The following is a 27,947-nucleotide window of genomic DNA, read 5'->3' on the forward strand; positions in this document are numbered from 1 at the left end:
TGTGCCTGTAATTTTATATTTGCCTATCTAGGTTCATTTTTTTCATTCTTCACCCTCTTCTCTGCTTGAGGAAGCAGACCTGTCATTTATAGGTAAGTGTGACTGATGTAGCTGAGGTGTAGGAATTTCTTTGTCTGATAGTGCTCAGGAATTAAAGTCTACCATGATAATCCTGGTGCTAGATTCATGACAGTTATTCCTGACAGCCCTCTAGGAAGTCTCTTCAGAAATTTCCCTATCATAATTTGTTGTTGTTGTTTTTCTTTCTTTGCTCATGCTGTTACTGTAAGAATGCCAAACCTGGTAGAGTTTTGGTGCATACTTGGTAGTGAACAGTTATTTTTCTAAGAATTAAATATAGGAAAATTCTGTATGTTCCTATTATTCCTTTGGAGATCTTTCATGAAGAAATATTTGACTATGGGCCGGGCACAGTGGCTTACGACTGTAATCCCAGCACTTTGGGAGGGGAAGGCAGGTAGATCATGAGGTCAGGAGTTCGAGACCAGCCTGGCCAAGATGGTTAAACCCTGTCTCTACTAAAAATAAAAAATTAGCTGGGCCTGGTGGCGGGCACCTGTAGTCCCAGCTACTTGGAAGGCTGAGGCAGAAGAAATCGCTTGAACCCGGGAGACAGAAGTTGCAGTGAGCCGAGATCATGCCATTGTACTCCAGCCTGGGTGACAGAGTGAAATTCCATCTTTAAAAAAAAAAAAGAAAATTAAAAGAAATATTTGACTGTGTTATTTGGGCAGAAAACTTCAAATATTTGGATACTTTGAGATTTCTTTGTAAATTTTAATGTTAGAGACACCCCTCAATTCAATAAAGTATCCAGTAGTTCACTGAGTCACATTTACGTTTATTTAGATTCCTTAGGCCATAATAATTTCATCCTACATTTCCACCTGGATCCATCATGGATCGCATGTCAGTTGACATTTTGAAGAAAAAACAAATACAAGAGATTAAGGTTATTTTCTTCTTTATTTATTCTTAGTAGTTAAATTCAGTCTAATGGCAGTGCTTCCATTTACACGCTAAAGGCAAAGCCAATCTCCCACTCAACATCATTTGTTGAATTTTAGTTTTTGGCAAATCTCATTTCTGTTTGTTCTTGAGGGAAACATTATAGCTCACATTTTCTGGTTATTTTATGAATTCAGAAAATAAGTGTTGAATTTATAGAATGGGGACATTCAAGCTGACCCGGAACGATCATTAACTCCTAGGCAGTAACTGTAAATTTCACATGGACACATCTCTCATAGCTCCCTGTTTCACAATCAAAGAAATCTAAAATCACCAACTGTTACATATCAACTATAACCAGTATAGGATATTCTAGCTACAAATATGTGAAACTGTGACTTAGATGTGTGTTAAAGAATGTTTTAGAATCTTCTTGCTAGATAAGATAAATGATTACATTAGCATTTCTTTTCAGATGTTATTTTTTTAAACTCATTTGAAACTATTTGCAGATAGAAATAGAACTATTTTGAATGCTGATCTCAATATGAAATATAGAATCCACAGAATACACAAAAGTATTGATGATATAACATTCAATAATCAGGATGCTATGAATTTTACATTAAAATTTAATTATGTAGTAAAAAATAGAGTTGTTATAGCTAGAAAAAAATATTTTCAGAGGCAGCAGATACCCTTGGTGGAAATGAACAGTTCTACATAGAAAGAAAATCCAGGAAGTATGCAAACTAGACACCAGGATACGCAGTATATTAAATTTAATCAGAGATTACACAGAGTATGACATAAAACAGCAGTTGACTATAATAATTTGCAACACGTGAAAACAGTTTAGAAAATGGATTTAGGTCATATCCTCCGACAGTAAGTTTGTTGGAAATACAGGCATAGAATCAGACAGATTTATGTGTCATCTGGTGCTCCCTTCCCTTGTCACATCAACTTGAACTGATAGTTTTGTATGGATCCAAGCAGTAGACATGCTGTTGATTAGTAAGCTAAATCTGTAATGAGACTGTTAACTTCATAAAGCCACAATTAACTATATTTTGGTGAGTATTTTAGATGCAAAAGCACATTCCTCCTAATAGAAATAAGCTTTAGAAATATTTTATGGGGCAGTTCTATGATTGTCTAAAATAAGAATGTTTGGCTTGTTATACATAATTCCATTATTCAGTGACAAATGTGCATTTGCACATCAGAGACTAGAATTTTAGAGATTAATCCTGGTGGATGGAATTTTTAGGGAAATCTTGTCCAACTATATTTGTGAAAGCAAGAATATGTTATTTTTTAAAATTGGATGTACTGACTGGCCTAAGCATAGACTTTCTTCTTTTCAATCATATGGTTACAAAAACTGTATATTACAAACAGTATAGAAACAAGCTGAAAAGAATGAGCCACACATCCTGGATAATTATCTATATGCAGTTAAATTTACAGATATAAAAGAAAATACAGCCTACTCCCTTATAGTGCACAGTTATTTTTTAGATACAGTGTATCACTAGCAAGTGGTTGCGGCCACCAACTCTAGTTATCCCCAGCACAGAGAATAAGAGCAAGATCTGTTCGGTACAGCTTCCCTCCATCCGACAAAGCCATTATGTTCTTCTTGTATGTTGTAATATTATTAATATCCAGATCCTGTATAGAACATAAATGGCATTGTAATCCAGTTAAATATGGAAGTTAATTAACCACTGTCAAGTGATAAAATGTGAGATGAAACTACTTGTTACATCAATCCATTAACAAAAGAGCTGGATTAAATTCTTATACAAATGTGAATAATCACAAGGTTGTTTTTAAAATCTATTTATCACAGTTACCCTGATTTAGGCCAGAACCAAATTGAGTTAAGAACTGAATTCTATTTCTGCTCCTCTATAAATTGTTAAAGTAGATTTCCAAAATGGATGTGCGGTTGGTTTTGGATGGATCCACAGAGTCTGCTTAAAGAAGTAAGTGCCATGGTAACTAAGTTACCTGTTTATTCTTCTCGCACAGATCCTTCAGTAAAGCATCCAGTTCATTTTCATCTATGTATCCATTGCCGTCCTGGGGGAGGAGAAATAAAATAGTATACAACCAACTCCATCTACAGTAGTGGGAAATGAAGTAAAATGGAAATAATTGGAATCCTTAGAAAGTCTCCCAACTGCATACTTGGCAGATAATCTGTTATGTCAGGTCACCCAAGTTTTAGCTGCTCCAAAGTTGTAAAATATGCAAGGTATTAGTTACCTCTCATTCAACACCTTATATTTGTAAAAGATCTTGAACTTTTCAAAGTACTTACACATGTAATTCACTTAATGTTAACAATATCATATCTTCTAGGACAAGTGAGGAAACGGAGGGCTGGGGAAGGTATGTGGCTCCATGTCACACCAGGGTGTGGCAGAATTCTGCTAGAGCCCACAGGTCCAGGAGTAAACAAATTAGAAGCAAAGGATGTGACCTAGTGACATCACAAATAACCTTTATTTTGCTGGATATTTTCACCTCGTTTAATCCTCATTCAATCCTGCAAAGTGGTGTTATTATTATCTCTTGTTTACAAATGAAGAAATTTTGAGGCTCACATGAGTTTGGTATCTTGTTCAAAGTCTCAAAGCAGGTAAATGATAGTGTGGGATTCGAATCAGGGGTTTGTGTAATTTGGGCATACCGTATTACCTTTCCTATGAAAAGAAGGAGTTGTTTGTGTAATTTTCATAATCGTTTTTTCCAAATTCTTCTGAAGAATCAAATTATAGATAAGAACAAAATTTTAAGGCATCCAAATTGGAAAGAGAGAAGTTAAATTATCCCTGTTTGCAGATATTATTTTTATAGGGAGAAAACCCTAAAGACCTCTCAAAAACTGTTGGAATTAATACACAAATTCCATAAAGTTGTAGGATGCAAAATTAACAATCAAAAATTAGTTGTGATGATAAACTATCTGAAATGGAAATTAGAAAATCCCATTTACAAGAGCACCAAAAGAATAAAATACTTATGAATAAAGTTAACTGAGATGAAAAACTTATACACTAAAAATCATAAAATACTGATGAAAGAAGTTAACAGAGAAACAAATGGAAGGACGTCCTGTGTTTATGGATTGGAAGGCTTAATATTGTTAAAATGTCTATATTACTCAAACACATCTACAGATTCAGTGCAATCACTTCCAAAATCCCAATGGCAATTTTTATAGAAATAAAAAACCCCTAAAATTCATATGGAACCACAAAAGATCCCAAATAGCCCAAAACCATCTTGAGAAAGAAGAACAAACCTGGAGACATCACACTTCTTGATTTCAAAATATATTACAGAGCTACAGTGATTAAAACAGTATAGCACTGAAACAAAAATTGAAACATAGACTAATGAGCTCTCAGTTTCACATGTTATGGTCGACTGATCTTTGATAAGGGTGCCAAAAACACAAAATGGGACAAAGATAGCTTTTTTCAACAAATGGTGTTAGGTAAACTATACAGCCACATGCAAAATAATGAAATTGGACCCTTAGCTTACACCATATAAAAAATAAATTCAAGATAGATTAAAAACTTAAATATAAGATCTAAAACTGTAAAACTCCTAGAAGCAAACAAACATAAGGAAAACCTTTATGACATTGTTCTTAGCAATGATATTGTGGATATGAAACCATAAGCAAGGACAACACAAGCAAAAATAGACAAGCGAGACTGCATCAAACTAAAAAGCTGCACAGCAAAGGAAACAATCAACAGAGTGCAAAAGCAGCCTACAGAATGGGAGAAAATATTTGTAAACCACATCCCAAAAAGGGTTAATTTCCAAAATTTATAAAGAACTCCTATAACTCAATAGCAAAAATGAATAATCCAATTTAAAAAATGGGTTAATGACTTGAGTAGACACTTATCCAAAGAAGATATATAAATGGCCAACAGGTAAATGAAAAAATGCTTAACATCACTAATCAGAGAAATAAAAATTAAACTAACAATAAGATATCTCCTCACACCTGTTAGAATGGCTATTATCAAAAAGATAAAAGACAAGTGTTAGTGAGAATGAAGAAAAATTGGAACTCTTGTATACATTGGTGGGAATGCAAAAATGGTGCATCCACTATGAAAAACAGTGTGGAGAGTCCTCAAAAAATTAAAAATAGAACTGCATATGATCAATCAATCTCAGTACAAGACAAATACTGCATGATGCCACTTGTATGAGGTATCTAAAATAGTCAGACTCATAAAGTAGAATGTTATTGCCAGGGCTGGGGGAAGGAGAAATGAGGAGTTATTCACCAATGGGCATAAAGTCTCAATTATATAAGATGAATAAATTCTAAAGATCTGCTGTCAAGATTGTCTCTATAGTTTGCAGTATTGTATTTTATACTTAAATTTTTTAAGAGGATCTTATGTTGTGTTCTTACTTCAATAAAAAAGAAAGGAAAAAGTAACAAACTTTTACCTGATCATACAGCTCAAAAGCCTTATTGAACTCTTTCCCACACATTTTGATTCCCTAAAGATAGAGAGTAAATGTTAAAATATTATTACTATGTTTCAGTATGTTTCCCTTGACAAGTCTCCCACATTCTAGCTTTTCAAGGAAAATATTATTTAAGGTAGTAAAAAGTTAAGTACCTGGAATTTAAGAAGAAAATTCTCCTGCACTGGTAGTAACCTTTTGAGAGAAAAACATTATATTAATATATTACATTTTTTGAAAAGGATCCACTTACAACATTTTTCATGGTTCCTAAACTCACCTGGCCATCTCAGTTAATTCCAGCTTCCCATCATTATTTGAATCAAATAGTTTCAGCTGAAAGACAGAATGCCATTATTCTAGCTATTTGAGGAATAATTTATTGCATGAAGGAGATGAACTTCAAAATAAAGTTGTTTGAGTTATCAACTACTTGTATATATACAGTAAAATTTTAAAAACTAGCATTTTTAAAACTTTCAATGCAAATTTTTAATTCTGTAATATGTCAATTGCTAGAGTTTATCAGAATAATATAGAATAGTCAAACAGAAATAGTGGTTTTAGCTATGCTTCTAGAATACTGTCTCTTTTTTATTGCAAATACATTTATATGTGTATCAAGATGTGGGGGGGATGGTGTCTGACAGTTTTTGCACTTCTGGAGTCTCTCCAATAAGAAAATAAATATGTATTTCACCCTTTTAGAGCATAGAATACCACAAACAGAATCAGAAAACAGATGACAAATAAATCCTTAGAGAATAGAATTTTTGAATAATTTTGAATTGTTTTATTTTCTATTGGGTATTAGAAACTCCATAAAGCTCTCCAACTCTCCATTGCACTTATATATACCTCATTCACAAAGACACATCCAGATGTAAACACACTCATACCCGTATTTGGGAAGCATTCACCTTTTTAGACAGTAGCAACTATTGCTATAATATGTTATACCAAAGTAGTATATATGAATTACATTAAATATATAAAATGTGTATACTGAATGAACACTAAATATGTGAAAAGTTAACATTATTTTTGTTTTTAAAGAACAGAATGTGTCCAGTGTTATAATGGATATAGATTTACTGACATCTTTTTAAGAAAGAAAGGAAGGGCATTCTGTGTTTGAGGTATTCTAAGAATCTTTTGTAGGAGGCAGATTTTTTTCAGGGTCCCATGCTGACAAAACATTTTATAATCCATTGACCATACATTCTGATATTGTCACACTATCTACCAAGATACTGGACAGCTCGATCACTTAGTTTTGTGCCCATGGGGAAATATTTCCCAACATATATATTTAAATTTTAATTAGCTCTTGATTAATTTGCTTCCTGGATTTGAACTGGTTTATGACATTTAATCAGATATGTCAGGCCAATCCAACAGAGGGAAACTCCCATCTGAGTGGGTTTTGAAAGGCTGCTTCAATATTCTACCTGGAAAGGAGCCTTTCTTTAAATAGGCGTCCCTTAAGATTGGAACAAAATAGAAAATTGATAAATGTAGGTTATTGTCCATTACCCAAAAGTTATTCAGAGCTTAGACCTGCTGATTGTGACACATATCAAGAAACTCTCCCCCATTTGTTTGCTAGTGCTATTGTAAGTGGAGATGTAATGAGGAATGAAAGATGACCATGAAAACCTTTTTGGTTGTTTTGAAATTAAATTTAGCCCCACTTTATAATAAATAGCACTAGTTAGTGAATAAGGCAATAGTAAAGTTCTAGTAGTTCCCCCTCCCCCAACCCAGATAAAAGTAAGCTGAGATGCTGAAAGCAAACCTCAGTTACATCAAATATAATCAAACCCTTTATTAGATTGTTTCTTGGAGTAATTAAAAAGTCTAACTCCTTCTTCAATCTAATATAACAGTAGCTTTTGTAGTATAGAGCCATGTTTATGGTTTATTGATGTAAATCCGTGGAGTAAGAATTCACAGTACCTTCACAGTACTGAAAGCTGTATAAATATATGTATCTCCTGGTAATCCTAATTCTGTGATGAGTCAAAATGAGCAAACTTCGTCCAATAGAAACAAACTGACTTCATAGACATTGCTTTATTTTATCTGGAACCTTATTTATCTGCTCTTTTTTTTTTCTGAAACAGTAAGTGCCTATGTGTAAAGCAGTTTTCTTGGCTCTATTATCAACATTCTATAATTGATCTTAGTTGTCACTATTTACCATAGCATCAGCCTTAGGGCATATTTAGATTTCCTCATTCAAAGCACCAATACAAAACCCCGAAACAACAAAAATCAAAAGGAGACCCATTTTAAGTTGCTTAATTAATAAAGTAGCTAGATGGTCTCTTTAAACTCAACAAAGTGTGATTTCCCAAACTATGATAAAAATGGATTTAGGAACTCTATAATAAGTGAGTTTTTGGTGATATAATTTATATATATAGTGTACCTTATATATGTGTAAGTTATATAATTTAGTGATATAATTACACTGGCTTTGGAAGAAAAACAAGTCATCTTTTGATAGATAAAAATTACACAGCTCTACAAGGAAGAAAATGCTCATATGTTGAGTCTTAAAGCCAATGCCTGCAGAACTCAAAATGACAAGATGTAAGCATCCCTAAGTATTTCAGTTTTCAAATAAAATGATACCTATGTGCATATGATGCCCACACCACCGTTTATTTATTTCATCCTGTGTAGCCTTGGGAGTTAGCAAGAACATCATACTACTTCATGAGCTCTTGGGTGCAATCTTTTCAAGATCAGTCTTACCATTAGGTCTGTATACTCGGCTAATTTTGTGTCATCAACAGTCTTGTTTGCTTTTTCTAGCAGGTCCTTTAGAAAGTTCTGTTAAAACAAAGAACACTTAGATTAATTTCATTAATAATATATCATCTACTTTCATTTCAGAATGGCTTGGAACAGGACATACCAGGAATGCAAAGAAAGTTTCCTTTTGAGGGTAGAAGCAGGTGAGTAGAGGAACTTATAATAGAAGAAAGACTAAACCAGGTTGTCCTCCTGGCATTCCAGCAATGAAACTACCTTTGACAGGAATAATACCTGCTTTTTCCTGAGACTTCATTGGTCCTTGTCTGTGCATTACCATGACTTTATGATTTCAATTAACCTGAATAAAACCTTTTAAAACCAGCCAGCCCAATGGATGCATTTCTTCTTACTGATATCTTCACAAGTACTCATTGGATTGTTCTGTGAGAAACACAAGGGCCTTTATGCCTTTGGAATATGTGTGAAAAAATATCAGTAAACCAGATAGAGATCTATCCCTAATTTCAAATCCATTTTCTGCTCCCCAGGCTGTATTTACACATTAGTTTATAGCCAGCATGATGCTTATTTCTCCAGAGGGCCAGTTGGCTTGATGCAGTCCAAAGCACTTTGGTTAAAATGCTTCCGCTGACTATTTAAATTAACAAAATTGGCCACAGTTGATGTCATTGAATCTTTGAAAGATATATGAATCATATTAAAATAGAGATTAATGTGGGAAGGATGAAAAAAAGATGATTATTAACTTGACAGCTGGAGCTTAGGAGTGAATTTAATTTTTTTTAACAGAAACATAAATAAAAGCTTTACAAAGATTTGCCATATAAGTGACAGTGTAAGCACTTAAGCATATAATAGTCATTCATTTTGTTTAGTGCTATTCATTTGTAACTCCTTTATTTTCTCAGAAAATGAATTAATGCAATTAGGAAAAACTAGGCAGATACTGTGCCCAGATATTATTGAAGGATTAGATTTCTTTGATTCAGCAATGACTTATCTCCCTCCTAAATGTTCCAGTTCTGGGCTGATTTGATGTCACTTTTTTAAAGGAAAGAGACTCTTTTCTTAGTTTGATAAAATTTTTTTACTTCAAATATTCCACTTCAAATCCAAAGCGAAGCATGGAAAATTCAAAGTTATCTGTTGGGGTTGAATTTTATTTTTGAGCCTTCTGGGGCTTTTGTCAGAGATTAATTGGGTTAAAAAGCCTCATCAGAGACTAAAATGGTGGTCACAAAAATAGCCTGGGAGAAACCTTGGGACGCAGAGATTCAAAGTCGTGTCTGAGAGCAAGTGATGTTTTACTCTATTATGGATCTTAAAATTAGCTTTCTTGAAAGATCCATTAAAAAAGAATGCCAACTTAGCTTCAAAATTCCCCAGGGAAGAGGACTTCTATTTAGAATCTCTTTCTGAGAATAAAATTTGGAACAAAGAAGGAGACTTTTAGAATATTTAGAGGTCAGTATTGGAAATGAGCTAAGGTTTTCATTATGAACTAAAAAGGATCTTTAAAAGAATATTTTTGGTCTAACTAATAAAATAAAAACACAGTGGCTTAACTGTCACCTTGTGGGTTGCTGAGCTGCAAGTTTGTAAAATACCTTGTTTTCAGTGACTTCACATTAAAAACGTTTACATTTTCAAGAGGATACAATTGAGTATGTTTTAGCCATTTTGCCATGGCCCAAATGTCCCAGTTCCATCTTTAAAATTGTATGCTACTCAAACTATGTTGAACTATGACTAGAACTGCTGATATTCATATTTCCCCACATAGCGAAAGAGGAGCTCTTAATAAATGAAGTCTGAAAGCATGTAGTGCTGTGGGGGTGGGGTGGGGAATCATTCTTAGCATTATCAGATATTCTAGGTACAAATCTAGGTTCTCTTCCTAGGCAGCTGTGTAATCTTGAAAAATCGTCAAATCTCTCTGCATTCCAATCTCACTGTTTTTATATTACGAATGATAATACCTGCCTTGCATATTTTCTGTGAGGATTAAATTTTAAAATACATTTCAAGCACCTTGTATTCTGCCTGACACATAGTCAGTAAATATTAACTCACTTATATTTTAGTCACTCTATGTTCTAAAAATAGAAAAAGTAGGGTCTTTCAGATGGAGATGTTTTGGGGTCGGTTTGAGGAAATGAGAAGAATACTTCCATATTCCTGAAAGGCTAGTAAATTGAGTTCATGAATAATATAATTTATTTTATGTTGCATGTCACAAAAGCTTTCATGTGCAGAATCTTACTGGAGCTTCACAATAGGCCTGAGAGGAAGGATTTATTACCCTTATTTTAAAGATTAGAGAAAATTGGAAAGCTATAGTAATTAATGAGGTAAGACTTGATTTCAGATCTCTGCCTTTTCCTTTATATCCTCCTCTGTGATATCCGAAGTGATAAATTCATTCTCTAAGTTTCAGTTTTTCAAAAGTTTAATTATAGAAGTTTTTTATTTTTTATCATCGTTGTTGAGAGACAGTAGGTTGTATAGAATGTCTACAGGACTTGGAGGCAGACAAGCCTGGATTTGCACATCACGGCTCTGTCCGATTTCTGTGTGACCTTCAGTATATCATTTAACTTCTCTCAACTCTTCCTCACTGGGGTAATACAATGTCATACAACTTATGCAAAGATTAAATAAGACATTATGTGTAAAGTAGTTGGCATACAGTAGCTATTCACTAACTTTTTCTTCTTTCTTTTGTAAGGAAATTTATATATATATGTGTTTATTTTGAGAACTAAAACTACAAATTTCAATAAAATGAATGGCTTATTCGGCTTATCTATAATTCTGTCTGTCTGTCTGTCTTATATTTGTGTACACCACAGAAAACGTTAATTTCTGGCATTACTGCACAGAATTTCAAGAAGCAATTGAAGCTGCTTTTTTGATCTGGTACTTCATTAACAATGTCGAAGAGTAGGTGAAAATGTGACACTGTTCAACATTAGTTTCTTTTGTGGGAGGTTTTTTGAAAAGCTAGGAAACTCTTAGTTCATAATTGCATCTGAAAGGAAAAACTTAGTAGAAGTTTTTATTTGCTTACCTTAAGCTCCTCAGTTTCTATGAAGCCACTGTGGTCAGTATCATATTTTCTCCATGTCTGTAAGTAATTTTGGATAAGGAAAACAAACACATTTTTAATAAAAGGAACAATTTTCCTACTTTAAGCAGCTTTCTTAAAGGGGCAGCTTTCTTATACCTTCATGAATTCCTCACAGGACTTCAGCTGCTGGCATCGGAAGAGCAGCAGGAAATTCTCTTCTGTGGGTAATACGTGAGCCAACTGAAAAAGATTTAAGAAGAGAGAAACTTGTTGTAAGTTGCTCAAAAACAAGTCTCTGCCATTACCTGCTGCTTAGTTTTTCTTCAACATGTTCCCTCACAGGCTAGAAAAGTGGGAGAGGAAAAACATTAGAGTCGGCTTTCCCTTTCTGGTACTTTCCTATGGTGTGCTGTCGATTCTCCAACGCTCGTGTGCCCTTGTGTGCTTGGTTCTTTGGTCAGTGAGGTGGCCGCAGCAGACTTGTGCTCAGGTAGAACTAGCGTGGCCACTTCTTGTCTGCTGGACATTCAGGCAGATTCATCCTGGTGGCTTGAACCCTTCAAGTGTTCTATGCCACAGAGTAGTGTTCTATGCCTCTCTCCTGTCTCCTCACAGGATCACAGAAAGGCACATGTGGGGGCCATAAATTTCATGTGAAGTGAAAGAAACCATGAGGAACATAAATGTTGGGGAGGGGAGTGAAGAGGGAAAATGTATTCCCAAGCCCTAGGAGAAAGCCTACCATGAGATACAAGAGAAGATAAACCAAAGACAATCGTAAGGCAATGGAAAAGAAATTCACCATGAATGGTGGGGCATTAAACTGGAATAAGAAAAGCCGGTTCTCAAACCGTTGCTTTCTGCTGGAAGGACATCCACTGCTTGAATCCAGAGCTGGGGTTTATTTTCTGATCTCCACGGCATGCCTCTATGACATTTTCCCTTAGATCTCATTTCATAACTTCAATCCTCCTCTCTTTTTTTTTTTGGAAGAAAAAGGATTCCATATCCCATTTTATGACTAATCTATTGCGTGCAGAGAAGGAGGGAGCTGGATTGATGGCTCCACTGCAGATGTGAGATCTATTTCTGGCACAGTAGCTAATTAGCTGTAGTCCCCAGCAACCCCGAGCCATTTCTGGACTTCAGTACCCTCATCACTAAAACAAGGACTTGAAATAGAAGCCAGTGTTCCTTGAATATATTGGGTTCAAAACGCCTTCTGTTGGAAGCACTGCATTTTCACCATTAAAGAATGAATCTACACACACTACATTTCATCTGATTTCCAGAATTTGATGAATTCCCTAGATCATGGGCATGGACCCTCATCCGTGGATTTTAGGCCAAGACCCTATAGTCTAGATCAGCCTTAAAGTCAGAGTCAGTTCTAAAAGTTCTACCAAGTTATGGAAAATACTATCATAACCTTTTTAAAAAAATTCATCCTTTTAAGTTCATTTAAAAATTTAAAATTTAATATAAAATGCACTATTCTACTTTATATGCAAGGAATCTAATTTTTCTTATGCCTGTGTATGCCCTTTAGCTTATCTTATTTTTAGATTTTTGAAATAATATTTCAAATTAAAACCACTCGATTTATAGGCACTACACATGTGGGTGAGACTAAGGGAAAGGGCCAAACCTTATATCAACATGTTTAATATGACCTAGTTATAAAACATTTTCTTATTTATTTTTAAAGAAAGGTCACTAATGTGAGTAGATGATAATATATCTAAAAAGTAAAAATGGGGGTTTATAATGTGCCAGTACTTTTAAAAAAATGTAATTAACTTTTGGTACATAAACACATTTGCATCATTGCAGTGTGTGTGTGTGTGTGTGTGTGTGTTATCCAGGTCCCTTATTAAACTCAGGACATACTTCTGTGACTTTTGCATTCTTTCAATTCCTTTGAATACTTGAATCATAAAATTCTATACCTCAGAAATAATGTAATTTAATTTAATTCAAAGACCAAATTTTTCAATTGAGGATGCTAAGGCCCAAAGAGGTTGAATGATGACCTGATGATTGGCAGACTGAAAATCACTTTAATTTGGTGATTATTAGTAGATTAAGTCAACAACATGCTTGTTGAAGACAGTAATAGAATGGTTTGGTTGCTTCTTTGCTCTTGGACTGCAAATAATGAATTTGTTGGTGATTTTTACACGTGACAATGAGGTAGTTTAAATATGATAGGCTGTTTCTACTCATTGAAATCTAAAACACCATTTTCCTTATAAAAATACCTTTTTTTCCTCATCTGTAAGTGGGCTCCTAGTGGAAAGTAGCTATAAATGATTTTCATTATAAAGTATCCAGATATCTGGTAAGTTAGGCCTAGAATGTAGGTCTCCCCTGAGAGCTAAGGGGGAAGAGGAGAAGGGAAGGAGAATGGCAGTGGGTGGGCTCAGCATGGAGAGGGGCTCTGGAGGACGGAGAAGCACCCACACCCATCCAGTCTTGTTGAGCCTGGCCTCTTCTATAATAATACTTTCCTGGAGGGATTCTGAAGAATGTCTTCTTGAGGATTTTAAGGAAGATGGGAAGAGAAGAAAAAGTAACGCAAGAAAGAAGAGGGAACAAAGATGGAAGACAATAAAACACATCAAAGAGAAGAAAATATATCAGAGGCAGACATTTTAAGGGAAAGATTGAACAATGGAAATGGATGTTATGTATACATTTTGGAGGGTTCTGCATTATATAGAAGGTCTAGCCACATTTTATTATGTTTTTTTCATGAATGTAAGTGTTCATTTAGGAAACAGGAGATAGCTAACACCAACTCGTCCTTTATTTATTAGTATGCAACTTGTTAGATACTTCTTACAATTTTTGCATGACCTTCCTCTAGACCATTAATTTCAAGAGGGCAGGGAATAATACTTTTCTGCATCCCCTGAATGGTCAGCATGATATCTAGCATGTTATATGCCTGAAATAAATGCTTGTGGATTGGTTAGTAATTTTACTTTATTAAAAACATGTACTTAAAAGGATTTAGAGTATTTTTTGCTTATCTTCATCATAATTCTCTATTTTGTTTGGATTTTTATAATTAGTGTGTGTTGCTTTGAACAAACAAGAATAATTTTTCTTTAAATATTTTACATCTCCAAATTCACTGAATACATAAAAACGAAAAAAATAAATGAATGAACTAGTAAGCAATCACTAAATGTAAAATTAGGGAAATTGCCATCTTTGTTTCAACATAAAAGTTCATGTAACTCACATAAATTTGAGAGGTCTCCTGAATGTCAGATACATAGATAGTAAAAATGCTCTTCATGTCTACTATAAATGTGTATTTCTTGCCCATACTGCTTTGGTCTTATACTTAAATTATTAAAAAATACAGATCACATCAATGTGCAACATATTCAATCTGTTTTAATTTCACTGAACCATTAATGTTACACTCAACATGATACCATCCTATTTTATAAATGTTAGAAAGGAGTCTTAAGCATATAAAAGATTATTATGTGTATATAGGATGTGGCTATAGTGAATATAAAGAAATCTTTCTTAAGATATGTTTCACAATGTGGTGGTCCTGTGTTGTCTCTCGGTTCTTCTCTCAACGTGTATGAATCAATATTCAAGTTTCAGAGCTTGGCACAGTAATTCTCCAGCTGTAGCCTTTATGACTATGTCTATAACGTGCCAAAGGTCTTTCATATAGGAGGTTTTAAGTAGAGTTGCTTTATTCTCAGATATGCTAAGTCACTGCTGTTTATAGAAGTACCCAATACTTCTTATTCCAACATTATTGGTGATCCTGTAATCTTTGGGCTGCCTGCCTGCTCTTTTATGAACTCCCAAAACTTTTTTATGAGTTGGAGAAGAGAGTGAAGAATATCAAGGGGATGAGTGGAAGGCAGGTAGCTAAGGAAATAAGTAGAATCCCTCAGAGCTTCGTTTCTGAGAACTGGTTGCTTGTCATCAAGAGTAGGAAAAAAACCCCAACAACTTTCTACTTGCTTGTCTCCCCTGCTAGTCTACGTGCTCCTTGAGGATGGGGTCTGTGTCTTATTTACTGTTTTGTGGCCCAGAAACTGCACAAATTTTAGTAAATATTTTATTGAAGCAATACATAAAGGCAATTAACTATTTGTCTAGCATCAGGATAGGCTGTAAATAAATGGAGGTAAAGTTCCTTTGGAGATAATTCCAATAACTTATTACTGAACTGTGAATAGGGGTTGGGGTGGACATTGTAATATGCTACCCAGAACTCCCTTCAAGTGCTGGGAGTGTTGCTGCAGCCTCACCTGTGAGGCCCCATTGAAGGAATACCTGGGCTGAAGAGAGCTATGTCCCCAAGTAAGTGGCATCCTGTGACTGATCAACATGGGGATATAAAGGCCCAACGGTCTCACTCAAAACTAGAGACATTCCTGAAGGGTCATCCCAGCTTCAGAACTCACTGTAGGGTCAGCTGATGTCCCCGTTGAGACTGTGACACAGCCTAGCTTCTCCCTCTGCCCAGATCTATTCTCTTCACTTCCGTCCCGGGGTATTGATCCCAAGAGCACTTCCTAATAAGCCTGCTCATTGCTACTGTTCCACTCAAATCTGCTTCCCAGGAAACTCTACCCATAACAGGGGTCTTTACATCTCTGTTTTATTTCTAGCATAATACAGAGCCTTTGCCTGATGTTTTGGAGTAAGTTGAAATCCCTTGCTGTGGCTCATTTGGCTACTAAATACTAGGCACTGTGCTGGTGACCACAGTCACCACTAGTGAGAACCATATAGGGAGGCAGATACTTTCAAACAACTTTTCCCCTGACAATTTCAAAGCAGGAGATAAAAACAACAATAAAGCTAAGCACTAGTTGTGAGGAGAGTATACATGAAAGGCAACTTCATTAGTGATACAAATTATATCACAGTGCACATGAGGCAGAATTCCTAACTTTTAAAGACAATCATGGTATGTTAACATTCTTGAACATGTATTAGCCAAGCATTCATTTTTTTTTTCACTTGAGAACCAGAAAAACGTTTTCCCTAGCCAGTGAGAAGTGAGTCCAGGAAATTTGAAAGGTAAATAACTATCAAAAATGTAAAGCTCTTTCAGTTTAATAATTTGAATTTGACAAATTATATAATAAGTGAGGGGAAAGGCTTGGCATTCAGAAGATGGGGTCGATTTTGTAGTAAGTTATTTTTATATGTAACAATAACTGCAAATACATTTGTTGAGTTTTTACAGTGTGCCAGGGTCGATCTACTTGTTCAACATGTATTATTTGATACTGATGATCATAACAACCTTATGAAGTTAATACATTGTCATCCTTGTTCACTACCAAGGAAACAGAGGCTCAAAGAGGGTAAATGGCCTGCTCTTACATAGATTGTAGTTGGAGCCAGATTTGAAGGCAGAGTCTGACTTTCTTGGCTTAGAGACTGTCCCTTACCTTCATCACCCTCCATTAAAATCCTCAATCAAAAAAGTATTCCTAATAAATCATTTAGAAAAATCTATGCGAAGGGAATTTTAAAATCAGATTTCATTGTCAGTCATTTCCCAAAATTCTGTGGTGGAAAAGTAGTCTTCCATAAAAAATTATATTCACTATGGCTAAGCTCACAGGCTCAAATCCCACTGCAGATGAAAAGAGGGAAAGGCTGGAGAAGAGCTTGCTTCCCTGGGAGGGTTGTTACAGTTTTAGGATTAAAATAGCTTTTAGGTCTGTTTTTCAATGGATGCACTGACCTGGACAGATAGAAACAGTAAGAATGGAGAGGATGGTAGGTTCTCACACATTGCCAAAAGGATCAGGTGAAAAACTTAAGAGATTTGACACCCATTTAAGAGAAATACCTATATTTCATGTGAACACCAGAGAAGAAAGCTCTATTATCTGCTAAATCATTAAGTCTTCCTTTGTAATTATTTTAATCAGCCGTTTTTTGCAGTAGAGCTATTAGTCTGAATAAATTTGGAACATTTTTTTGACCATCCTGTTATTTGTTAAATTATCTCAAAATTTTGATGCTCCTGTCTTGAGTTTGTGTTAACAATCTCTTTATTTCTAAACTGTATTTGTGTGAATTTTTAAATCTATTTAAAGGCAAGAAATTAGAAAGTTCAGAAAGAAACATATTTGTTTCTAGGTAGCAAATGCATGTTGTTAGAAAGTGTCAGTTAACTTTGTCAGGTCAGAACTTTGAAAGTTAACCATTACATTTTCTAATCTTTTGAATGACATCTTTCAGAGACAAACCAATTTGGCCTGTTCCATCAGGGACACAGACCACTGCATGAGTATCATTTGGTTTACTTTGATTAGATTTTGATGAGTTTGTGAATATAACTATTAAGTGAGCATAACATATAAGTAAATCCATCTTCCTTTCCCTTTGAACACCAAAGTTAATGTGTGCTTGATGTCAGTAAGTAGATTATTATAAATTGCAGAAAACATAGGATTTTGCATTCCTTTACAGCTGGCTAGAATTTGTGTTTTTGTGTTCTATATTATTTATAGGATTTCTAAGCAAGTGATATATGTCAAATTGGAAAAAGAAAGGATGAACTTCATTTAATACAGCTTTCTGGTTACAGTAGAGAGCAAAATATAAGATCAGACATTTCCTACTCTCCCTCTCCGCATTTTCTACATGTAATCTGTAACTTTTAATTTCTATTTCCCAATTATTTTCAGAATTTCTCTTTTCTTCACTCTTAACCATCACAGAGTGAACCAACATGCATATGAACTATTGAAGCAATCTCCTATTTTTCCTCCTATTCTCCATTTCTCTTCTCTCAAACTAATGCCCTCTTCCAGACCCCTTACTCCTATGTCTTGGCTGATAACTCAGGTTAATGAAAAGAGTTCTAAAATCAGAATGAGATCTAAGTCTGTATATAGAATTTGTCACTCCCTGCAAGTGGGACCTTGGATACATCATTTGACCTTTTTGGGCTTCAGTTTCTTCATCCTTAAAATGAGGAATGTTGGCTAGTTCTTCCCAAGAGTCCCATCTAGCAAAAAGTTCCATGTCCTGGAACACTAAAACCTTATAATCAGTTTATATGTATCTCATTTGTCTCCCTTTAAATTATTTCTGCTTCAGCTGATCAAAAGTTCTGCTGAAATTATGTTTCGAGTGCTTTGCCCAAATAACTTCTCTGCAGAACACTTTGTGCATCCCTATTCAACCCGGCTAAACTTAGAACCTTGCCATAAGTAATCAACCAACTGAAGCTTGAAAACCTTTCCTTTTGATGCAGAAAATGTACAGATTATTTATTATTTAAAAAAAGGCAGAATAGTTTGGGGGAACATGGCTGGGTTCTGGCTGTTCTACCGTTTATTTCTTACTTTTTCTGTGACTTTAGGCAAATCCTGTTGAAGCTTCACATGCTATAACTATAAAATAGATCTTCATTTTATATTTAAATTAACTTAATTTTCTAGTTATGAGGATCAAATAAGATAACATATTTGAAAACACTTTGTCAATTTTGTTTTATACAAATGTGAATTCTTTTATTATTTTTATTGCTATAAAAGCTTCTCACTTCTTTATTTCAGACTTCATTGCCTTCTCCGTCCTCTTCTGTTACCTATATTTCTATATCTTTCCTTACACAGAAAGCCTTTTCTTTCCTGTAACAGTTTCTTATCTAAAACTTCTGAGGAAATTTCTTTCATTAAACCTCCAGGACAATGCGTCTGCTAAATGGCCTCTAACCTCTCATTCAAAATAGTGCTCAAATAATAAGTCATAAATGATTAGACTGTATCACATAAAGTAAAACCGGGGTTCAAAACATGCTCACCCATTTTATCCTTATAAAAATGTAAAATCCATGTGAATCAGATCAATGCCCTTTACTGCACAATCTAGTATCACTGAAGAAATGAAATTGAATAAATAGCTGAGTCCATTGGAGTCCTTCAAGGTGAAGTATGTTAACTGTAAGTTGACAGGTTTTCCTTAACTAGGATTATAAAGTATGTCAAACTCTAAAAGAGCCAATCCGTAATTTCACTGATGTCATATTTCCAAACTAGTTTTGAGTAATTAGATTTACCTCATCTCATTTATGTTTAATTTAAAAGTTATTTTCTTATCCTTGATGGTTTCATATCTTGATTAGTTGGCCTATATGTCAATCTGTAAGTCCCATTACTATTATCTATTTATATAGTAATGAGTTACACACAGGTAAAGGGGAAAGTATGTACTCCAGGGAAAATTTTTAATTACAAAGATAATAATAGTATGTCCTCCCTTAACTCTATTTGTATCAGCTGTTTTAAAATAAGTGTATTTCACATTGGCATCACAAGTGTCCTATAAGATCAATTATTTGAAAACCAGGTTATTTCTCTGAATCAAAGGTAAATTATTACTAAATGTTGTTGAGAGCCAGAATACTTCGCAATCTAATACACTGAGAAACACTATATAAATAACATAATTATGTTATGATTTGGCATATTTTAAATTATGATCTAATTAATTTTTCTGGACAAAGACTTCCACCCAATTTCTCTAATAGGCTGCTGAGATAAAGAAAGAGGCTAAGACACCACAGGCTGGAAACGTAGACATAAGGGAAGCAACAGCTCTTTCACAAATCTGAGAATGCAGAAGAATTGATGCATAATCGGTTTTGCTTCCTTGATTCACAGACAAAAATAAGTTGCCCTTAATAGGAAAAGTCATTGTGAAAGGATAAGATTTGACACCCACAGTTTTAACTTTCAGAGATTCACATGAAATCTGTACCTATAACAGATCATAAAATATTCACTCACTCTAGTTAAATTCTTCTGTTTTTACTAAGGCCAACTGTCAAACCAGGATGCAGCTTTTTGCCATGAAAAATAAGGACTGTAAATATTTCACAGGGACTGCAAACATTTTATTTTATATTTTAAAAGTCAAGTCTACACTGTTAAGTGATAAGAAATACTGACGGACCATGTGCTTAGACACTGTATGGAAGTGAGGCTGGGTAATGGAATGTGATTGATGCTCATGTAGAAGTCAGGGACTTGTTCCTCTAACTGCACCTGTGCCAGCAAACAGCTGTATGACCAGAGGCAAACAATTTTATTTCTCCATGGTCTCAATTTTGTAATATATGAAATTTAGGCCCTGGGTTAGGAATACTCTTAGATGTTTTTCATTTGTGAACATTTTTTAACTTTATACTTCTGTACAGAAGATAATGTATTACTTAGGTAAAATAAACCTCTCTGAATGGGTCTTGCTATATCGTACTTGACTTGAAGACAACTTCAAAATTGAAATTCATTTATTAAAATTAAATCAGAAAAATGCATAAATTCCTTACCTCTACAATTCCTATTTTTCCATCATCTCTTTGCCCATACTGATCCACAAAAGTTTTCATTTCAGGTGATAACTCCTAAAATTATATAAAAGCAGGTAGGAGGTTTGTTAAAAAAATACCCAGTTATGCTTGTGATGGTGTTAATAATTTACTGCAAAGAAAAACCAAAATTAGAACCATTTAGAAATATGCATAATGATTAACTATTCTCATAAAAATTAAAGGCATAACTGATACACGGTATTTATCAGTTCCAAATGAAAGAGTTGTAATCATGATTATTTCTCAGTTAATATGATTTATCTTCTATTATTAATTTTGAGACTGTGCTATCCTTTGAAAGTGTAGTCAGAATCACTCCATTCATAACTTTTAGTGAATTTTAACATAATCATCACCATCAATATATTTTTAACAATGCTTGCTTCACTAAAGATTACCTTATATTGCTACACTATCTTGTCTTACAACATTTTTCTCATTCTAACATAATGTTTTATCTATGGCAAGTAATATATGTTTTCAGTTTGAACAAGCAAAAAATGTGAATGTTAAAGAGTAACTCACTTTGTAAGCAAAGATTGTTTTAAGCATAAAAGAGGCGTTCATCAATTAAATAAATTTAAAAATTATAGGAGGTTTAATTTTTACCGTTGGGCCTCCAACATAGCCCATTTAAAATAGCCCTGTTGCATTAGCTGAAGCCTATTTAAAATAGGTCAGCCCTTACTAATGTTCTATTCTACGTCCTTGGGAAAGCAAATTAAGGTCTCAGCTTTCATCGTAGCTAACAAGATGGTGGTATTATCTACCACACAAGTTTGCTTTGGGGATAGATAGGTTAATATAATTATAGGACTATATTGAGACTAAATATCATTATTACTAGTATTTACAAAATCCGTTTGGAACCAATGTAGACATCTTTAGTAGAACCAAGATAATAAATAATAACAAAGCAATATAATTATATTTTAGTCTTTATAAAACTGACTATGGATAAATTACAATTTGTATTTATTTAATTTTGTTATAGAAACAATTGTAAGAAAATGAAAGTGTCCAACCATGGCAATAGTGGGAATATCAAGTCCTACAGTTTTTTTTATTTTTACATACACCTTAACGTAAACAAAAACCAAAGCATCTGTCCCTAAATTTTAAAATGGTGTAATACCACTACTTTCACTAGCAGACTTGACATTTACTTTGTGAAGTTTCTGACAAGTATGTCAAAATCTATTTTTTAAACAGTGCAAAGCATATAATCACCACCAATTAAAAATGTATAAAAATGAGTGCAACTACAAAGACCAAACACTATGTTTAGTGTAAAAGGATAGTTTCTGAAAATATATTGCATTGTTATATTTCATATTAATACGAAAAGCCAAACAATGTTTCCATTAATGCAATGAAATCTGTTATCCTATGGCTAGAAATGCGAAAAGCCTGGTTTATAAGGGCAATTTTTATGTTCTAAAGGAAGAGAAGAACTATATACAAGTAGGTTTAATGCAATGAAGTTGGTAGTATAGTGAAACATGTATCTACTATATGAAACTCTGAATCCAGATCTTGATTTAGATTTTAACTACCCAAATCAAGAAAAATACTCAATTCAGAAAAATCCAGATTGTATTTACATTCCAGAAAAATGCTCAAGAATCAAGGTATTAAGCAACTTGATATAATCCTATAACTATGCTTGTTTAGTATCATTACATTATAGTCTAATAATTGGAGCTTTGAATATTCCAAAACAGAGAAAAATAATTAAATTCTAAATCTCCAACATGAAGATATTGCTTACAAAAGGTACAAATATTAAAATCAGAGGAAGAAAAATATTTTTTAATTTCATGAATATTTAAATTTCTAAGCTGAAATAGATTTCAATATTAAAATTACTTCTGGACAAAATAAAATATAATCATTACCTGCCGGAAGCATCTTCCAAGGTTTTAATTCTAAATTTTATGGGAAGTAAGACTTTTCCAACCGGATTTTAAACTATGTATTTTTAAATGAGGAAGATAATTGCTTTTGTTAGATTAGCCAAAGATACATAAAGCTATAATGACAGTATTGCATAAATTTATTTACATGGCAATATATAAGATAAGGGGAGGGTGGAGAGTATATAAAGCATTTTTATGCTATTTTATTCCGTTCTATTATACTTTTAGTTTATATAATATTAAATCTGGGTAAAACTATCCCTAGAGCACAATCTGGTTTAAAATCAATTTGGTCAATGATTTTTGTAACTGATAGTTCTGTAATGCATTATAATACATTTAGAGCCCTCTGGGATTCTTTTGAATATGCTGTACAGAGATGTATATTACACAATTTTCAATTTAGATAGGGCAAAAAGTTATATTATTTAATTTTATATATATCACTCAATATTAGAGGTGGTGATCTGCTATATAATATATACATCATTGGTAGTGTAAAATCTCTTTCTAAACATAGTCAAAAAGGCCAAAGACCATTAACGTGTAACTCATCCCAATTCAACACTGCCTTCTGAAAGGCAGTGTTACATAAACCTCGATAGAGTAGTACAATTTTTAACCCATTTTCCTCTGGACAACCATCTCATCTACGTTTAAAAGCTGATTGTATTTTATATTTATGCTGACAACATATTTTCTTAACAGGTTAATTTATGCCCAAAGGGAGTCATTTATAATGAATAAGAATCGTCATTTGTTTAATTAACTAATGGCTTAAATAACAAACATAGCCATTTTCAAAACACCATCAATTGCTGCCCATCAGAGTATCACTTTGCTTTTTTTACAATACATGAAATTCTTAAAATTGTTTTACTTTTTACTTCTCTACCTTTTGGGTTTCTTGCTTTCAACAGAAATGAAGACCTTTTCTTGCTAAATTCTTGCTCACTGTTAGGTTGCAAGTTGGGCAACTTTCCCTTAGTGAGGACAAGATGTTTTCTCATCTCCCCAATTACATCAACATCACAACAATAATAATTGGTGATAGAGTAAGAGATCCATCATCTGCAGATCTGTTTCTTGACCACCAAGGGGCAGAAATGCATTTCTACCCCCTTATTTCTTACACAGTAAAAGAGAAGTTAAAAATTACCTAATCAAGCTCAGTGGTAGAGGTGGTGATCCGCTAAAGAATCTCATGCACCCACAGTTCCCTTTTAAGACCTATTAATGCAAGTACTAGTATAGAATATATATATATATATTTAAAGCTCCAATTTCAGATAGCAAGGTTTTTCCCTTTAGAAAATCTGTCTCCCTTTCTCCCTTCTTCCCTCCCTTCTCTGTCCCTCCCTTCTCTTTCTCTCTCTCTCTCTCCCTCTTTCTTTCTCAGTCTCTTTCCCTTTCCCCTTTCTCTGTATTCGAGTTGGAAAAGTGTTCTTTCTTGCCTTTCGCAGTCAATAAACGTTTACATTACCCAGAAAGCGCTTTACGCTGCTGGCTTTCTGTGAAAACACAAGAATGTTTTAATTTGGGGGTTAAAAGTCTTTTTTTCTTTTTCGCAAACTTGAACCTACCAATCCAGCCTTCTTTCGCGCCTGCTGGAGCTCCTGGATCAAGTTCTGCAGCTCCTTTCCTTCCAGGTAACCACTTCCTGCAAAGACAAAGAGGCACCCAGGTGTCAGATATCTCATTCCAAGTGTCTTTCCCGTTCACTTTCCAAGACAGTTATCTTTCTGGCGACCCGAGAGGCTCTCTCTTGCCTGGACATTGATTAACCAGCAAAGCGTGCAGACGCGGCAGCGCTCCCCTCCTGGGGTATCAAACTTTAGATCCACTGAGGACAAAGGAGGATGGTTGGGGTGCTAAGCGCAGCCACAGAAACTTTGGGGGGGCAGTGTCCCCCAATCCCTGCTCTCTCTCTCCTCCCATTACCGTTCCTGGAAAGACAAAAGTTTAAGGTTTTGGGATTACGGTGGAAACAATATAAACTTTCAGGTTGACAGTTTGGCGGCCAGTCGGGGAGATAAGAAGATAAGATTAGGCAGAAGGGGGAAGAAGTAAAGAATAGAAAGGAGGGATAATGGGATCAGGAGGCTCAGAAAAGGGCAAAGAATGGGAAGGGGCATGGAAACGGGTCTTGAAACAGTTAAAAAGAGAAGATAATCACCGTCAGCGTCGAAATGAAGCCAGATCTCGAAAAACTGTGAGGCTGTGATGAGGGATGACTGCAGGTGGGATTCTGCCATTGTACAGCGGGGTGTGTGTCTGGGTGTGTGAATATGCGTGTGTCTGTGTCCGCGCGAGGGGGAGTGAGCAAAAGCTCAGCGTGTGCGCGAGTCAGGGCTGCGGAGGGAGACCTGGGCGCGGGCGCTGCCGGGCGCTGTCCTCGGTGCTGCTCAGCTCAGCGTTCCTCCAGAGTTCTCTCCCTACACCCCGCACCCAGTTCTCAGTATTTATCCCGACGGCCCCAAGCCGGGCCACGCCTCCTCCAGCCTCCCATTCCTCACTCCCCGCCTCTTGCTCTCACCAACCTTCTTCCCCTCCCTTCCAGTTTTCTGCTCTCTTCCCAGGAAAGCTAGCTGGAGCGAGAGTTTGGGCTTGTTGGAAGCAGCAGGTGGTGGGAGATCCTTTGCTCAGAGATTGGATGCTGAAAACACAGGCTCATTTCCCCCTACATCCTCCTAGTCCAGGAAGAATCTTATTCCTGAATATTATAGTAAAACTTTTGTTACCTAGAGAGGTTTTAATGTTCAGATAGAAGGGGAAAGCTGATGACGGGTAGAATCACATAAAGGATTATTATATTCTTGTGTGATTTCTCCAAGACTTTTCAGTATTTGTTTGAAAAAAAAAAAAAAGCATGTGAAAGATTGGCACACATTAGAATAATTTGATTAATGTATACAATGAGTTGACTGCTATCAATAATCACTCTATTTTGTGCCATCATATAAATGTTTTTTAAGATGGTTTCTATGAACTAACCTTGCCAACATGAAAAAGCGAGATTATGGATTTCTTTTCAGTGTGAAGTAGAATTATAATTGGAAAGTAAAACAGTTAAATTATAAAACCTTAAAATCTTAGATAAGGAAGTCATCTTACAGATACTAGAGTTTACTGCCTTTCAGTTTAGAAGGAGTGAGTAATCTAAAACAGAGAAAGGAAAGATCTGATCCAGCTTCATAAGTAGCTACCACCACAGCCCCATTCAGTGGCCTTAACACACACGTCTCCTTTTTTCTATGCCAAGCAACCCCTACTGGAGAATTTTTCAGAAATTGGAAGTCACCATCAGAGTTGGAGAAGCTATCTAACTAAATGTATGCTATGTTACGTGTATATATATGTAATATATATGTGTGTATACACACATATGTATATATGTTCTGTATTATATATACATATGTACATGTGTTATGTATTTTAATATAATTCATTATATATTTGGATTATTTCTTATTTACATAAGTGATTCTGGAGTATTTGGCTTTGAGTCTTTTGGACCTTGAAGTCCACTAAAAATGTATCCCAAATGTCTAATTACAATTGTACTAAAACAAAATGAAGGAACAAGAGAAAATCTACACATAGCCAATATAAACTTAAAGTGAATTAAAATGAATTTACCGGCCAGGCGCGGTGGCTCACGCCTGTAATCCCAGCACTTTGGGAGGCCGAGGCGGGCAGATCACGAGGTCAGGAGATCGAGACCATCCTGGCCAAAATGGTGAAATCCCGTCTCTACTAAAAACACGAAAATTAGCTAGGCATGGGGGTGGGCGCCTGTAATCTGAGCTACTCGGGAGGCTGAGGCAGGAGAATGGCTTGAACCTGGGAGGCGGAGGTTGCAGTGAGCCAAGATCATGCCACTGCACTCCAGCCTGGTGACAGAGCAAGACTCTGTCTCCAAAAAAAAAAAAAAAAAAAAAGAATTTACCAAGCTCTATATTCTTAACCTTGTGTAATTGAGTTTGGGACCCCTCAAATTTATGTTTTTGAGATTAGGGCTCTATCCAGTACTATATTTGTGGAGTTTTTTTGTAAGTATCCTTTTCAGAGACCCATCAATTTGAAGCTAGCCTATTTCAGTAATCTTCTCAATGGAATCCTCACTTCCATAGTACTTTCCAGTTCATACACTATTTTTACTTCTGATACCTCATCTGATTCTCACTTATGGTCCTATTGGTCACTATATTAGTGGCCAGGGTCACTGTGTGAAAAATATAGTGTGTGAACTTGGAGACCAGTGCTAGAGAATAAACTTTGAAGAGAGGGTGAGAACACAGTGACTAAGGAATGACTTGAAGAATCACTCTGACCCTTGCTAGTCTTGACAGAGCTAACAATATCTAGACTTTGGATACAGTTCTGAGACAAAGAAAAATGCTAGAAAAAGTATGTAGGAATATGGACTGAACAAACTGATGAAAAAAGAGCAACATTTCTACTATTTTAAAAAACAATTAAAATTAATTTTCTTCCTAAAACGAGACCACACATTGTGGTAAAAATTCCTAAACATTTTCACCATAATCTGTTTGTTGGTTTTTTAGAATTTTATCTTAACTTCCAAAAGTATTACAAGATAATTTGTAAAAGTTAAAAATATTTATATGAAAGTAATCTTTTTTCTTATTCACTTTCCTGAAGCTATGGCAACTTCCAAATTTCCATTTAGGAATATATAGGTGCTGTGACTTGAGAGAGAGTGAGAAATAAATGGGAGACTTCCTTGGAACTATGTCCAAACAGCAAGTACACTTTTCTGTGTGTGTTCTTTTTATGTTTATATGAAGTGGCTTTTGAGGGAACTAATGTAGATTATGGAGATCTAAAGCACTGTTTAGTGCTGCCCCTACCATGAGGTAATCAACACTAAAAGATCCATGCTTATGGAAATATATAGATCCATATCTAAAGGTTTTTTTTTTTGTTGTTGTTATTTGGTTTTACAGAAAAGGGACTATGTTTTGTACATTATCCCTCAACTTTTTATTATTAATTCAAGGGCATCCCTCCAGTATTAACATCAACATCTAATGTATACTTTTTACAGTTTAATATTTTATTAATTAACTATTACAGATATACAGATTTATTTCTAGTAGTACACTGTGACACACAATGCTGCAATAAACACCTTTATACATTTATATTAGCTATACATGTTTCTGATTACAACAGGGCAGAGTCCCAAAAGCAGTATTTTTAGTTAATAGAATGTATATTTTAGATTTTAATACACATTTCCAAATTATTTGCTCCAATTTGT

The 27,947-nt window shown here is 34.8% G+C and overlaps 1 protein-coding gene and 1 long non-coding RNA gene across 2 annotated transcripts; one reads left to right on the top strand and one right to left on the bottom strand.

Annotated features, from left to right (window-relative positions):
• Positions 1–968: 968 nt before the first annotated feature.
• On the bottom strand, positions 969–25,105 carry CALB1 (calbindin 1; the record flags this gene model as incomplete). The annotated part of the gene is given in 11 exon segments (NM_001133420.1): positions 969–2,649; positions 2,992–3,063; positions 5,473–5,526; positions 5,649–5,688; positions 5,774–5,829; positions 8,257–8,334; positions 11,351–11,407; positions 11,507–11,590; positions 20,700–20,774; positions 24,244–24,320; positions 24,837–25,105. Coding segments are annotated over 11 exon segments (786 nt in total). The 3' UTR covers positions 969–2,535.
• Positions 2,643–8,640, top strand: LOC134761952 (uncharacterized). Its single transcript, XR_010141224.1, has 2 exons — positions 2,643–2,966; positions 8,398–8,640. It is a non-coding gene; the product is annotated as an uncharacterized LOC134761952 (long non-coding RNA).
• Positions 25,106–27,947: the final 2,842 nt, after the last annotated feature.

Source organism: Pongo abelii, chromosome 7 (assembly GCF_028885655.2).
Source record: "Pongo abelii isolate AG06213 chromosome 7, NHGRI_mPonAbe1-v2.0_pri, whole genome shotgun sequence".
NCBI lineage: Eukaryota > Metazoa > Chordata > Mammalia > Primates > Hominidae > Pongo > Pongo abelii.